This window comes from Aplysia californica, unplaced genomic scaffold, assembly GCF_000002075.1.
Source record: "Aplysia californica isolate F4 #8 unplaced genomic scaffold, AplCal3.0 scaffold00620, whole genome shotgun sequence".
NCBI classification, from domain to species: Eukaryota; Metazoa; Mollusca; class Gastropoda; order Aplysiida; family Aplysiidae; genus Aplysia; species Aplysia californica.
Window position 1 is genome coordinate 72497 of NW_004797890.1, and position 14585 is coordinate 87081.

A 14585-nucleotide genomic window follows, 5' to 3' on the forward strand; every position below is an offset into this window, starting at 1 on the left:
TCCCTCTCTCTCTTTCCCCCTCTCGTCCCCACTTTCTCGTTCCCCTCTTTCTCCTCTCTTTACTTTATTCAATAGCCCATTCAAACTGAAACCTCATCTCAAAATCCTCAAATAGAGCGCATAGTATGTTAAAATTTTGTTTTAAACCCAAACATTCTACTCCTTACCTTGCCAAAAAATGTTGTGGCAAGAATCACAGTCGAAGTCCAGGAACGCTCTCGTGGGCTGGTGCATAGCAACTGGTGTGAAATTCCCTCCTGTGAAAGTTAGGCATGAAAAGCATACGTTGTTGACTGATGTTCAGATGTACCAAGTCCAACATTTTCTATTTTCTACCTGCAGATTCTTAATTTATGATAGCAGTTACATGCAATTAAGAAATATTTTGTGGAAGTTCAAAATTCAACAAATTGAAAATAAAGCAATCAAAGATATATTATAATATAGGTACAATTGGTTTTAAAAAGATGAAAGAGCTTTTGCCTCTTTACTGAAAAAAATGCTTTTGGGTTTAAAGCAAACAATCAGCTTGCTGACGACAACTTAAGAATTCAGGGTCTGATAATATCATCAGACTGACTTGAAAGACTGAGTTCTCGAAAAGAATTATCTCAACTCGGGAATTGAAGGGCCAAGCCGCTGCACCACAGAATAAGCCGGTATGGATTCTTTAGAAAAGTCATTAAGAAAACGAAAGGAAAAAGGGGGAAAAAGCCACGTTTAGTATGCTCACTTGCTATAGTGGGATTTTTGTTGCTATAAATATTTACGACCAACCTTAAACCTCTCTAACCCAAAACCACCCAAGTGTTAACCTTTTACCTTAGTACAGAGATATGAGCGCAGTAAGAACTTGGGTCCAGATGTTTTCCATCAGCATTTCTGTTTATGGCAGGCCTTACAACTAATACATTGTGGAAACTACTTGCTAGCGGGTGGCTGAAGGTCGTTACTGGTGGGTCCTTCTCTTGATTTCGCCTCTATTGTTTCTGTCTGTCTTCCTTGCTTTTTACCCAACACCAAATTACAGCTTTGTGTTCACCTGCTTCTCTTTACCCAAACAACAAACAAACAAATAGATGAATAAGCCAACAAACAAACAAAGAAACAAACAAACAAATAGACGAATAAGCAAACAAACAAACAAACAAACAAACCAAAAAAACAGCAAACCAACAAACAAACAAACAAGCTGCTATTTGCAAGTTCAGACCCAGACACGAACGGATATGGCATTTTCAGTTGGGCAGGAACTCCTCAATTTGCGGGTGCAGTTATCCTAAAGGTCACTAAGGAACTTTCTTATTTGAGGACAAAATAGGTGAGAGGGGGGGGGGGGGGGGAGAATTGTATTTCAACATACCAGCTCTCTGATCAAGCACAAATTCAAATGGCAGAAGAATAACATTATCCAAGCAGAGGGAGTGACCGAGAGAGAGAGAGAGAGAGAGAGAGAGAGAGAGAGAGAGAGAGAGATACATACAGACAGACAGACAGACAGACAGACAGACAGACAGACAGACAGACAGACAGACAGACAGACAGACAGAAAGACAGACAGACAGACAGACAGACAGAGGGGGGATGGTAGAGAGAGTGTGAAAGTTACCGACCAACAAACTGGCAAACATGCAAAAAGATAGTTAAAGGGACAGACAGTCAATCTGACTGACACACAATTGGTCAGACAAGTACAGTGAAGGGCAGAAAAGAAACTGATAGGGCCTACCACTGCATCTCGTTCAGATTTCGCTTTGCTGCAACTGGTTTAAAAGCGTGTTGGAAAAGATTGATCAAAATCTCCAACTACAAAAGTCTACTACGCTTGAATTACGTTATTTTTCCCTGTGAACTTCCCACGGTATAGACGCACACAGGCACAACGATTACCTTGTACTTGGTAAACAACAGCGATGCCCTCTCTGTCAGATCCTTTGAAAGACACCGGGCCCTGGTGAGGAGAGAGAAGAAAAATTGCAATAGGAAATTTTTCTAACTTTAGGGAGTGAAAAGGTCACAAGTAACCATTGTCTGTTCATTTTAGTGCAGTGTAAGTGATACTGACACACTCCACAGGACGCGTACTTTTCACAGAGTGGATGGGAATAAATGAAATGTCGCAGACAGACGGATGCATGCGCAAATGACACATTATGTATATTATGTTTGGTTTTTCTATATTTGAGAAAAACAGACAGAAACACCAGAGGGAAAGAAAGGAAGTAGGACCAAGCATCCAACCATCCGCACAACACTGTCTCACAAACAGCTTACATTGTTGCCGCACCGAAGTTCTTATTTGAGCTTTTATTTTTTTCTGGTGTTGTTGCAAGGGTTTCACAGCACTTGATAATAATAAGTAGCAATTGTTTTGCGCACATTCCTGCTCAACAGGAAGCGTTAAGCACAGTCACATTATTACCGCAGCAGACCTGATAGCATTCTGAGGCAATGTCAACTTCCTAGGAAGCAGACAGTGGAAGCTGTAATTTTATAGGCGCTAAAACACTAATATACTGACAAGAATTGTCGCTGTCTATGGCCAGGTACCCATTCTTATCAGGGTGAAGTGAGGGAAATTCTCGCTAAGTGCCTTTTCGTAGGCCTGAGGCTCCAACCCTCGTGCTCACAACCCCACGAGACTAACGACGTCACTTGAAACACAAATTAAATAGGTCATAAATATGAGTACCGAAGGTTAGAAGCGTTACAACTAGAGGATGAATACAAGGAAAAAAAGAAGGTGTGATAAGGGCGAGTTCAATAGAGATGAAGGAGCAAACTAAACTAGAGCACCTGCCAACCACCCAAGGTTATTCCGTGCAAGTAAAAGGGGATACAGGCAGACAGAAACACCAGAGGGAAGAAACAAAAGAAAGGAGAACGTGCCAGTAAGTCTTATCTCTAACCATCCGAGCTGCACTATCTCACAAGCACCATTGATATTTCGCTAGCTCAGAATTATAAAGTTCTGACATTTTTGGCAGTTTTGAGTTACTAAGACCTTGAGGACAGAAACCAAATGTTCTATCTGTGTAATCAAAATCGTATGATTATTCAGAGTCGTTACCAAGATATTCAAAGACTTTCATTCGAAAAAGCTTGACATGATGTGAAACTCAAACATTTTGACGTCATATTTCTCAAAAATAGATATTGAGGAGATAAAACGTTGTAATTCTGGGGTTGCGATTTGCCACACTATAGTGCCTATTTGGGCGAAGGTTACTGTGTAAGTTGGTACGGGACGAGATGTCGGGAACTGATGTATACAAGATCTATTTCACAGTCTCTGTTTCTCGGACCAAAGCATCGAAGGAGGTCTACAGACTCTGGGCAATAGAAGGAATCCCAGCACCAGAACGTTTCATTTATTACACCAATGAATCTCATAGTCCTCGGCTCACAATAATGACAAAGAAGCTTTATTTAAATGTGTGTGTCTTCTTTGCACCTATCGACACAGTTTAGGTCATTTAGGGAGGCGGGTTTCGACCCAGCCGGCAGGGCCAAACCAAGCTGAGAGGAATACAACGTCCGAGCAGAAAGATCGAGATACTCGAAAAAAAAATCTCCCCATTTAGGAATGGAACTCATGTCCTCTTCGTGCTATGGCGATGCACCTGACGTTTACACCACAGACCCCTCTGTGGATCATGAAGAAGGCGTGCCTCGACCCTGCTGGTCAAGACCAACCCAGGCTGGGAGGGATGCAACATCCCACCTGAAAGACAGAGATACTGGATAAAAAAAAATCTCCACCAGGGAATCGAACTCAGGTGTCCTGAGTGCGATGCCAAGCACCAAACTGCTACAGCACAGACTACGGAGAACCAAAATAAAATTTTAAAATACAACTAAACAAAAAACCCAAACCCAAACCAACGTCAGCTGACTTAGAATAACTTATGGCGTCATTTGTTACTGCTGACCTGTTCGGTCAATGTGCGGGAAAGTTTTGGAGCGAAAAAAAAAGAAAAAGGTTTCTGTTTAACATTTAAAATCCGGGCAATCGAAGTCTCTACCAATCTGGTTAAGGCTGCACCGAGGAGGAGTGACATTGACGTCATCGTCTGATGTAATCGAATTCAGCTGGACAAGTGGGTCTGCATTTCGTTTCGATTTCCATTAACTAGAGATCTGTCTGAGAAACATGAAGTTGAATTTTTTTCCTAAATCCTATTATTTTCAATATTTTGCTAACTCCAGGCATACGATTTAAACACACAAAAATATAATGATATATATGCCCCCACCTTCGAGCACCAGTAACATAAATAGACCGAGCAAAAATTGAGGGCCGACCCACAAAAAAATACAAAAAGAAAAATCGGGAGACCTCTTTCATGTATCCAGGCAAAGAAGCAAGTTAGACAGAACCTGTTTACTTCCAACAGCCATAAAGAGCTGGCACAAGAAGAAATTGAACGAAGAATTTGTTTTAAAATGCTAACATCGCCGACCAAGCCTTTTGACTCTATTTTCCTTCATGCTCTTAATTTAATCTGTAATTGGTGAAGATGATGAACCCCCCCCCCCTTACAACAACCACCAACAACAACAACAAAAAAGAAAAAAGCACACGACGAAAATATTTAGCATCGAGACCATGAACATCATAAAAACGAGGTTTGCTTTGCACAGTCACTGTTCCTCGGTCCTCCGACCAATCTATTCTGTATAGTGGCTGGCATTATTGACTGCAGAGTCCGGCCCAGGATGTAACAACCACATTTGTATTCCATAGTAACTCGGGGAACATGACCCATTCCCTCGTGAACCATTGGCCTAAATAAATTCAAAGTTACCAAAGTTTTAGACGTGTGATTCCCTTTTAACCTTGTGGTTTATCGGTCAATGGGATGGATTACGCAGGGATTGGGCTCGGCTGGGCACTTGGAGAGGAAAAGGAAGCCGGTGAATACCAAGGTCGATTTCAAGGCCGAACGTCTTTGCTCAAGCTGGTTTTTTGTATTCCCTTTCCGTCTTCTCTCGTTATTCCTCTGCCCTTTCTTTCTTTGTTTCACCCCTCTTTCTCTGTTTCTCTGTCTGTTTGCCTGTCTGCCTATCTATCTGTTCTGTCTCCCTCCCATTATCTCTCTCACTCTCTCTCTCTCGATCTCTCTGTTTCTCTCTCTCTTTCTCTTTGTCTCTGTCTCTGTCCCTGTCTCAGTCTCTGTCTGTCTGTCTGTCTGTCTCTCTCTCTCTCTCTGTCTGTCTCTCACTCTCTCTCTCTCTCTCTCTCTCTCTCACACACACACACACACACACACACACACACACACACACACACACACAAACAAACAAATACACGGGGGGGGGGGGGGGGGGGTTGCGTTCTTCATTGGTTTGTATCCATCCCCCCCCCCCTGTTTTCTACATTTTTCTCTGACTATAAATTTTAAAAAAGAATTCTTTCTTTAGTCTTAATCTTCCCTTTATTATTTTCCTCGAACCTGTTTCTACGCATTGTTTTTCACATTCCCGTCTGTTCTCAGTAGCTCCGGTCACCTAGTAATTAGACTGCCCGGCACGAAGCTCTATCAATTGATCTGGTACGTGAAAGTTCGATGCTAAGTCTGGGAGCTGTTTCACATTTGATTTTTTCTTGTTTGTTTTTTCTAATTTTAGAAAGGACCTTGCTGTACTCGCAACAAAAATAGGACATATGAGCACCGAAGAAATAAGCCAGATTATAATAAGATAATAAAAATAGGACTTATAAGCATCGGGGGTGTTACGAGAGAGTAACCTACAAAGAAAAGAAGTGGGAGAGATACGGACTGCTGAAGCTTGATTGGAAATAAGGGACAAACCGAACCAGAGCTGCTGCCAAACACCAATATTCTGGGAGGACCCTCGTGTGCATTGTCGTGAATTTTTCTTCTTTTTTTTCGAGGAGCGGAGGTCTTCTCTCTGAACCCTATGTTCTGACAGGGACATCAAGGTTTATATTATCTTTGAACCGATCTGTGATTTGTCTAGTAGGGCGTCTTACTGTAACAACAGTATCATTAAAAAAGTGTTGCATCGTGGTGAAATCAATCGTTTGTCAAAATAAGGAAATGGGAGAAGCAAAATATTATTTGCTTTGCCAGTATGGCAATTTTCTTTGGGTTGTTTTTTTTTTCTTTTAGGGTGGGACTCAACATTCTTTATTTCCATTTAAAACTTGAAAACACATTTCGGTGAGGACTTTCCCCTGAAAAACGTTGGTCAAAGGCTCACAGAATGGTAATAATACACATTCAATATTTCTATATTCTTTGTGTGTGTTTGAGATAGTGGGAGGATAAATAAAATAGCACATACATGTACGCACAAATACAGAGAAAGAGAGTGAGTGAAAGAGAGAGAGAAAGAGAGTGAGAGAGAGAGGGGGGGGAGGGGGAGGAGGAGAGAGAGAGAGAGAAGAAACAGATAGAGGATGAAGGAATAAGAGAAAAGAAAGACAGAAAAAGAGAAAGAAATAAAAAGAGGCAAAGAAATAAAACAGAAAATAAAACAGAAAAGGACAGAATATGAAAGGCATGTGTATATATCTCAACGTCTGTTAGAGACATATCATTTTCGTTCACATGCTTCCCCCCCCCCCCCTCTTTGTTTAAAAATAAATCCCATTCTTTACAATTTATTTTGTTGTATCAAGCCTTCTTCGACTTCCTTTCGCCTTATTCACTGTCCCCTCTTCTCCTCCCGATTTTCCACGTATCCCCATTCTATTCTCAGCCCCCCCCCCTCCCCCATTCCCTCCTCTCTCCTACCCGATACTCCTCTCTTCCACTCCCCCTTCCTGTTCCCTCCTCTTCCCACCCCAACCTCTTTTCTACACCACCCGCCAACTGCCCTTTCGCTGCTCAATCACTCACCGAAACCCCTGGGAACTCCAGATTCTCCATCGTGCTGATGAAAGTTTCCTTCACCGAGCCCATGTTTTCGTAGCTCAACTGATGGAATGGCGGCGCCGCTGTTCCGTTGGCCCCCCACCGCCGTAAAGTTTCCTGAATCGTGAGCGCTATGGTCCAAACCGTGTCGTAGGTGCTAGCGGCATACATGCTCAGAGGTCGACTCCCATTGCTTTTGAAGTAGGCTTCTAGAAATTCTGTAGATGTCTGTGAAGTCAACAGTGCGATAAAGAGTTTATGACCTCTGATCTATTGTGACAAGAACGTTGCCATCTTAGCGAGAGAAAGATAGGGAGAGAGAGAGAGCGCGGGGGTGGGAGGGGGAGAGGTGTGAGAGAGACAGATGCAGAGAGAAAGACAGGGGGGGGTAGAGAGAGAGAGAGAGAGAGAGTGAGAGAGAGAGGTGGGAGGGGACGGGGAGAGGGAAGGAGAGAGGGAGAGAAGGAGAAACATGGAGCGACAGTGTGTGTGTGTGTATGTGTGTGTGTGTGTGTGTGTGTGTGTGTGTGTGTGTGTGTGTGTGTGTGTGTGTGTGCAAGAGAGACAGAGAGAGAGAGAGAGAGAGAGAGAGAGAGAGAGAGAGAGAGAGAGAGAGAGAGAGAGAGAGAGAGAGAGAGAGAGAGAGAGAGAGAGAGAGAGAGAGAGAGAGAGAAAGCAGGAGAGAGCGAGATGGGGGAGATAGAGAAAAAGAGAAAAGGTGTGAACAAAGACAATATGGGGGAACAGCAATGATACAAATTTAAATGACTGGTCCATCTTTACCAGACATGTCTCTAATCATATTCTGTCGTCTTCTTTCGTCTCCACGTTCTGCCCCCGCCCCCTTTTGCCAACTCCTCTAGGCTCCATACTCATTCTGTAGCCTTTCTACTGCTACTCTTGAGCTCCTTCTTATTGCTATTTTTCAGCCACGCCCCTGAACTTAGTGTAGGTAAGATGTAACTCCTAGACTTCTCGGATAAGGGTGTACATTCTCCGATGTCCGGTGTGCAAGTTAAAGATCTCTTGGTAGTCTAAAATCGATAAAAGTAGGCTTCGGCCGCCACACATGCAAAATTCAAAATTAAACTCCCACCAAACTGAACATGCTTTTCAATGTGTCCCACACGCTCTGATGAAATTAAGCTGTTGCGAGCGCAGTAAAACACTTACAAGAACAAAATATTATCAGACATACCAGATTAGCCACGGATTTCCCGCCATCGAGAAGACCGTCCAGACTGAAGACAGAGAAGGCGCCCTCCACCGCAGTGGCCAGCTGGGCTGGCGTACAGTCTGTGTCCAGAGTCTCTCGCCACCACTGATGTTTGAAGCCACCCACCAGGATCCACACGTAGCGAGCGCCGTACATACCTTGCTTGTAGGCCTGGGGGGTGCGGCAGGATAGGGGCCGAATGTGGGGAACAGAATTATTGGTGAGAGGTTTGGTTGACACAAAATACATAGTTGAGTTGAAAGAGAGAGGATTGGGGGTGGGGGGGGGGTTAAGAGAGGAAGTGGGAGGGGGGATTAGAGAGAGAGAGAGATAGAGAGAGAGAGAGAGAAAGAGAGGGGGGGGCAAGAGAGAGGTAGACAGACAGAGAGGCAGAGCCAGAAAAAGTCAGAGATTGACACGTAAAAATACAGAGAGAGAGAGAGAGAGAGAGAGAGAGAGAGAGAGAGAGAAAGAAAGAAAGAGAAAGAGAGAGAGAGAGGGGGGAGTGAGGGAGAGACAGAAACAGAGAGAGATTGACACCCACAAACACACAATCGCACACACACACACACACACACACACACACACACACACACACACACACACACACACACACACAATAATATACACAAACACACGCAGAGAAAGAAAGACAGAAAGCGAGAGAGAAAGAGAGAAAAAAGAGAGAGAGAAATAGAGAGAGAGAGAGAGAGAGAGAGAGAGAGAGAGAGAGAGAGAGAGAGAGAGGACGAGAGAGAGAGAAAGAGAGAGAGAGAGATGGAGAGAAAGGATCACTTTTGGAACTGTTGGAGCTCGTCTTCTTTGTAACGTGACACGCAGTAAACATTATCTTGATGAAAATACGCTCTTTTAAGCGAAATTTATCATCATCATCATCATCATCATCATCATCACCATCATCATCATCATTGTTATTGTTATTATTATCATCATTATTATTATTATTATTATTATTACTATTATTATTATAATAATAATTATAATAATAATAATTATTATTCATATTAGTATTATTATTATCATCATTATCATGTGTGTATGCGTTTCACAAACCTCACAGAACACTTGCCTCGCTGCAGGCTCCATAAAACCTGCCAGAATAATTCGAACGTCCAAGTCCTGAAAGAGAAAGAAATATAAAAATTGAAACAAATAATAGACTATTAGAATATCATTGGATTGCTGTCATATGTGGGTAGATGTCAGTGGGAGAAAGGAAGTGTGTGTGTGTGTGTGTGTGTGTGTGTGTGTGTGTGTGTGTGTGTGTGTGTGTGTGTGTGTGTGTGTGTGTGTGTGTGTGTGCGCATGATTAAACACCATTCCAATCTGCCAAATCGTGACAGTTACGATTCATATCATCTTACCTTATCATATCTGCTTATCTTATCTTATCTTATCTTATCTTATCGCCCAGTAAGACTGCAACTTTTTGTTTTAACTGTGGATGATCTTTTTTACACTATCATCGACACAATTCATAATTTAGGAGGTGGGTTTTGATCCTGTCTGTTAGGGTCAACACGGGCTGAGAGGTATTGAGCATCGCAGCAGAAAGACTGACATATTAGTTAAAAGTCTCCCCACTTGTAATGGACCTAGGATCTCCTGTGTGGACATCAAAACGCCTAATCACTACACCACATTCGCCGGTAAGGAACAAGATTAATCTTGAAGCATTTTGACAGACCTCCTGTTAATAAAAATCTCTATCCCTCCATTCCACTGTGCCGCATGGCGCTCAAAGTTCAACGGATCTTTTTGTTTTCAAAACAAAAGCATTGATCAGATATCCTATCTTAGTGTAAGCTAAAACTGCACGGTATTAATCTGCCTTTGTTAACTCTTTTATGACGCGCATTCTTGTATTCGGCATTTGATACACTGTTTGGGGGCATTTTAAAAAAGAGGACCAATTTTCTTCTTCATACAGATTTTTCAATTCTGTATTCTTTACCTAAAACTTAAAAAAGCAGGAAACAATATGTATACTGCCAAGTACACAAATTAATGTTTTTGATTTGTGTGTGGTGCTTTGAAATGTGAAGAAAAATTGCATTTGGTGTGCAGCTGGTCAGCCGTAATATGTGCCCGCTCTGCCCTTAAAGAGTTAACAAAAATTCTGTGGAACTCATTTTCCAGAAAGATAGGTTATTGTCCCATAAGATCATTCGATTCTTGCAGTTTCCTTGGCTTCACGACAGATCTCATTCCTCTTTTATCGTGCTCGATTGCCTGCCCCAGCTAATAATAGTATAGCATCGTTAAAAATACAGCCGATTTTTTACACCCCCATCAAAACAATTTAGGCAATTCAGAAAGCTGGCTTCGACACTGCCTGTTTGGGCCAATCCGGGCAAAGAGAACGTCCCAGCAAAAAGACCGAGATACACGATAAAATTCTTCTCACACGGGAATCGAACTCGGTCTTCCTGCATGAAACAACAATGCACCTTACCGCTACACCAAATTCGTCTGTACACAAGTAATGCGGAAAACAAAACATGCAAATAAAAAAAACTAGATTCTCAAACGGCTGGGTTTTTTTTCTAGCTGCAGACGTTTTCAATGCATAGGAACTGGCAGTGGTAAAATTAATTTCGACTCAGCAATTCTTAAAAGAAAACCGTTTGCGAATGACGCCACATTGAAACAAACGTGGCCCCACTGAGAGTAGAGACATCTGGATAAGCGTACTCGTTAAAGTTAGTCCAGAATGGAGGGCTCAGATTTACTTTTACTATGAGAGTTCTACTTAATGTTTTCTATATTCTGCCCTGATATAATTATTAGGGGATCACAGGTGCAGGATTGTAAATTCATTCGGGACCCGCAATCTGGCTATTTGACAACCCTTGAAAGAAAAACACACCAACAAACGTAAAAAAACAAACAAACAATATTATTTCCTCATTTATACAAATTTTCCAGTTCTATTTCTTTTTTCGCAGCCAACAAAACGCATATTATGACAAAAGCAAACTCGTGTTTATCATTAAAGGTATTGTGTATGAGGATGCTCAAACATTGCCGTTAGTCTGCTGCTCGTACTTATTATGTGTCCGCTCCGTCCTGTTTTTTATAGAGTTAATAGAAAAGAAAAGAAAATTAACTGAACAAAAGAGGAGAAGGGGCTAAATCAGCACCGAAATAATTATGATCTGCTCGTGCTTCGATATTATACGTAATATGGTTAATGATTAGTGGCGTCCTCCAATTTATCACTACCTTTCTCTAACTTTTTTGTTCATGGCGTTCTGAAAAATTCGTATCAAAAGAAATCTGGGGACTGAAGAAAAGATCTAAGATGCAACAACATTTACAAGCTTGATAAAATCAATCAACAATTTACACCAAAGACGAGACTTGATAGGACGACACCGTTTATTTGGAGAAATATCAAAAATTATGTACTGAAGTCTGACTCATAGGCTCCAAAGTACAATAACTTTCTCCAAATAATTCGAATGTTATATTTTTATTTCAGAGAAGATAACTAAATCTGAAACAAATGACATTATTTATGGACAGTCTCCAGGCGCTGTTGGTCGACAAACTTGTCTAGCCCACGGATTTCCTCGTTCCTTAAATTCGAAGAATGCCGTTATTGTCTAATTCATGTGTGGCTATATGTTATATCACTCTGTGTTTTTATGAAGCAGAAGCGAGTTCCGCCTTCAACAACAAATCTCATTTGTGTCTACTAGTAAACTAAATTAATATTACGTTTGCATAGTCCACTTCATTGTGAAGGAAAAGACTTTGTGTCAAGTGAATTAGAGGTTTCTACAAGCCTATGAACTACTTATTAAAGTTGATGAAAGTATCGAAAACACCCCCCCCCCTTTCCAACAATTAAATTACAGTCTGATGACTCTCTAGAGCCAGTTCCATCCCAAAAGTCTAAACACTGAAGATCATGGCACTAGGAAACAGACAGTTAACTCTTTAATCCCCGATCCATCATTAACGCTCAAAAGTCTAAACACAGAAGATTATGAACACAGAAACGGGACAACCTTTACCCTCAACTCCTTCAATTTGACGGGGACTTCGAGTTGAGCATCCTTGAAAGACGCGGAAGATTTGATGACAATTCCATGCGCTGAGAAGTCCTCGTTGATCCCGTTAAAAGCCTGAGAAAGCAAAAGATCTTCATCAGAATCCTGGTCGATATTTTCCACAACGGCTATGGATTTTCTTTCCTTCTATTTTTCTTTCATCGTTTTCTCTTCTCACGCCCCAGCCTTGAACTTTTTGGATCGTTTTTCCGGCAGAAAATGAACAATCTTCTACCTAGTTTTATGCTCCATAGAAAGCCATTCTTCAAAAGCAGAATCCCTTATTTTAAAAAAGGAAATACTGTCTCTTCACTTCCGAGAATTATCTGGCACGCTGTCCCTTATTTCGTTGCTGCTCCTTTCACATGATTTAATTAATCATACAGGGTAAAGATAACAAGCAATCAGCAGCAGCAGTAGAGGAAATGGGATCTCCAGATGAGCACAATGCACAGGATGGATAAATTCTGGAGCGTACTCGAGTGAGGAGAACATAATATGCCAAAGAATAAATCACACAAGTTATTAAATCCTGATTAATGTTAACTAATTACTGTTCCCATAGACAAATGTAGGTCATGCTGGCGGCGGGCTGCTTCGACTATGTCGGTCAGGGACCACCCAAACTGAGTGGGACACAGCATCCCAGCACTAAGACAAGGATACTTTTTTCTTGTCCCGTGTCCAAATGTGGGGCCAGATATTTGTGAATTACGCAGAAAATCAGAAAGAGATACTTCATAAAATTATTTTTTCTGTGAGGGAAATAAAATTCGGGGGGGGGGGGGGGGGTTGTTTGTTCTTTTTTTTTGGGGGGGGGGGGATCTTTTTGTGTTTTTGGATTTTTTAACTTTTTGATTGATAGCATTAAACCCAATCTATTCAATACAACAAAGACATAGGTCCACTTGATCAGTACACCAAAGTCTGCAGTGCGTTGATTAAGCACTTCACCGTCGCACCCAACGTGGTTTTCAAACTCGCGTTTTAAAAAAAAATCCATGGCAACAGTTTAACGGCTACGTTAAGGAGCTGGTCTCATGCGTTTAAGCACAGCTCCAGGAAAAAGCAGATGCACTACACCAATAACACACACTTACTTAAACGTACAGTGGGTTTTAACAAACCAACTGAAGAGAACCCAAGTAAATTTGCTTACAATTAAAACGATAAAAAGAACAAACACTTTTCTGTTTCTCTAGTTAAGCTGAGTCACCATTTAATGGTTTGATTTATGAGGAGCCCACATTTGAGGATTTTAAAAAAAGTAGGTCTTTTTACGCTCCCTTTGATTACACCAAGTCCAGCTGAAATAAACAAATATGATAGAATACTAGGTGCTGTTTCCCGGTGGCTGCTCCATGGTAACTATGACATCTGAAGTCGTTCTTCCACAGCTCCTCAGCTGGAAATGGAACTCAGGTCTCCTGTGTGAAACAGCGCAGAGCCTAACTGCTGCATCACAGACGTCGGTTTGAATCTCTTGAAAGCCGGACATTTTCTCAATAATTCATAGAAAAGTCAACTCAAATTGATGTCCCTTCGAGAGTAGACCTTTTGACTCGAAAACATATTGACTTGTGCCTAACAGACAAAAGTGATAACACTAACGAAAGTCAATTACAATTACATACTAAACAATTAACAAAGAACAGTTTAGTTTGCTTGAATAAAGAAGCACATCAGGACCACAACGATCATTTAGAGCACGGATAAGAATGAGACAGATAGAAAAGTGGGAAAGAAAAGAAGAAGGACCCACCAGTAGTGTCCCTCAACCACCCACACACGTGACACTAAACAACAACAACAACAAAAACAAATAAAGAAACACAGCTCACCAAGGACAATGTCTCTAAATCCTCGTAAAGGGCGGCAACTTTGTTCCACTGGAAGTGCTTGACCAGCATGCGCCGTGCAGGATTCAGCGCGGAGTCGCCTAAGGCCAACCGGAAGAAGGTCCTGTATTTCTCACGCTCGCTGAGAGCCGCAGATTTGGCGGCATAGGAAATCTGACAAAAACCAAAAAAACACAAACTGATGATAAAATTCAGGAACAACATTATATTTTTAAAAACAATTACAACCCAGAGAGGGTTTTTTTTTTTTTGGTTGAAGTTAGAGATTTACGACTCTAGAGAAAATCTTGCCTTCGTTATTCATAAAGATTTTTTTATTTTGTTTTCTCTGTGTTAAACTTTTAAAAAGCAGGCAAATAACATACAAACAATAATTTTTAAATGTAAATTTCCTGATTCTGCAGGAAAAGCTCTTTCTGCGAGAGCTTACCAGATAGCCAGAGAAGAAATCATGTTTCCTTTTCTTGTGTTGCCTTAGAAGATAATACAAAATATGAAGGCAGGAGCGGTAAACGTGGCTTGTTGGTTGTTTTTTATTTGAAAGGGG

General features: G+C 41.4%; 1 protein-coding gene across 1 annotated transcript in view; it reads right to left on the reverse strand.

Moving 5' to 3' along the window:
- The window catches only part of LOC101854281, a gene marked incomplete in the record, with an annotated part of 193120 nt that overhangs the window by 65642 nt on the left and 112893 nt on the right, over nucleotides 1-14585 (reverse strand). The window contains 7 exon segments of the mRNA XM_035972233.1: nucleotides 168-257; nucleotides 1891-1951; nucleotides 6870-7112; nucleotides 8083-8271; nucleotides 9175-9240; nucleotides 12144-12254; nucleotides 14021-14191. Of these exon segments, the coding sequence (XP_035828126.1) occupies nucleotides 168-257; nucleotides 1891-1951; nucleotides 6870-7112; nucleotides 8083-8271; nucleotides 9175-9240; nucleotides 12144-12254; nucleotides 14021-14191 (931 nt within the window).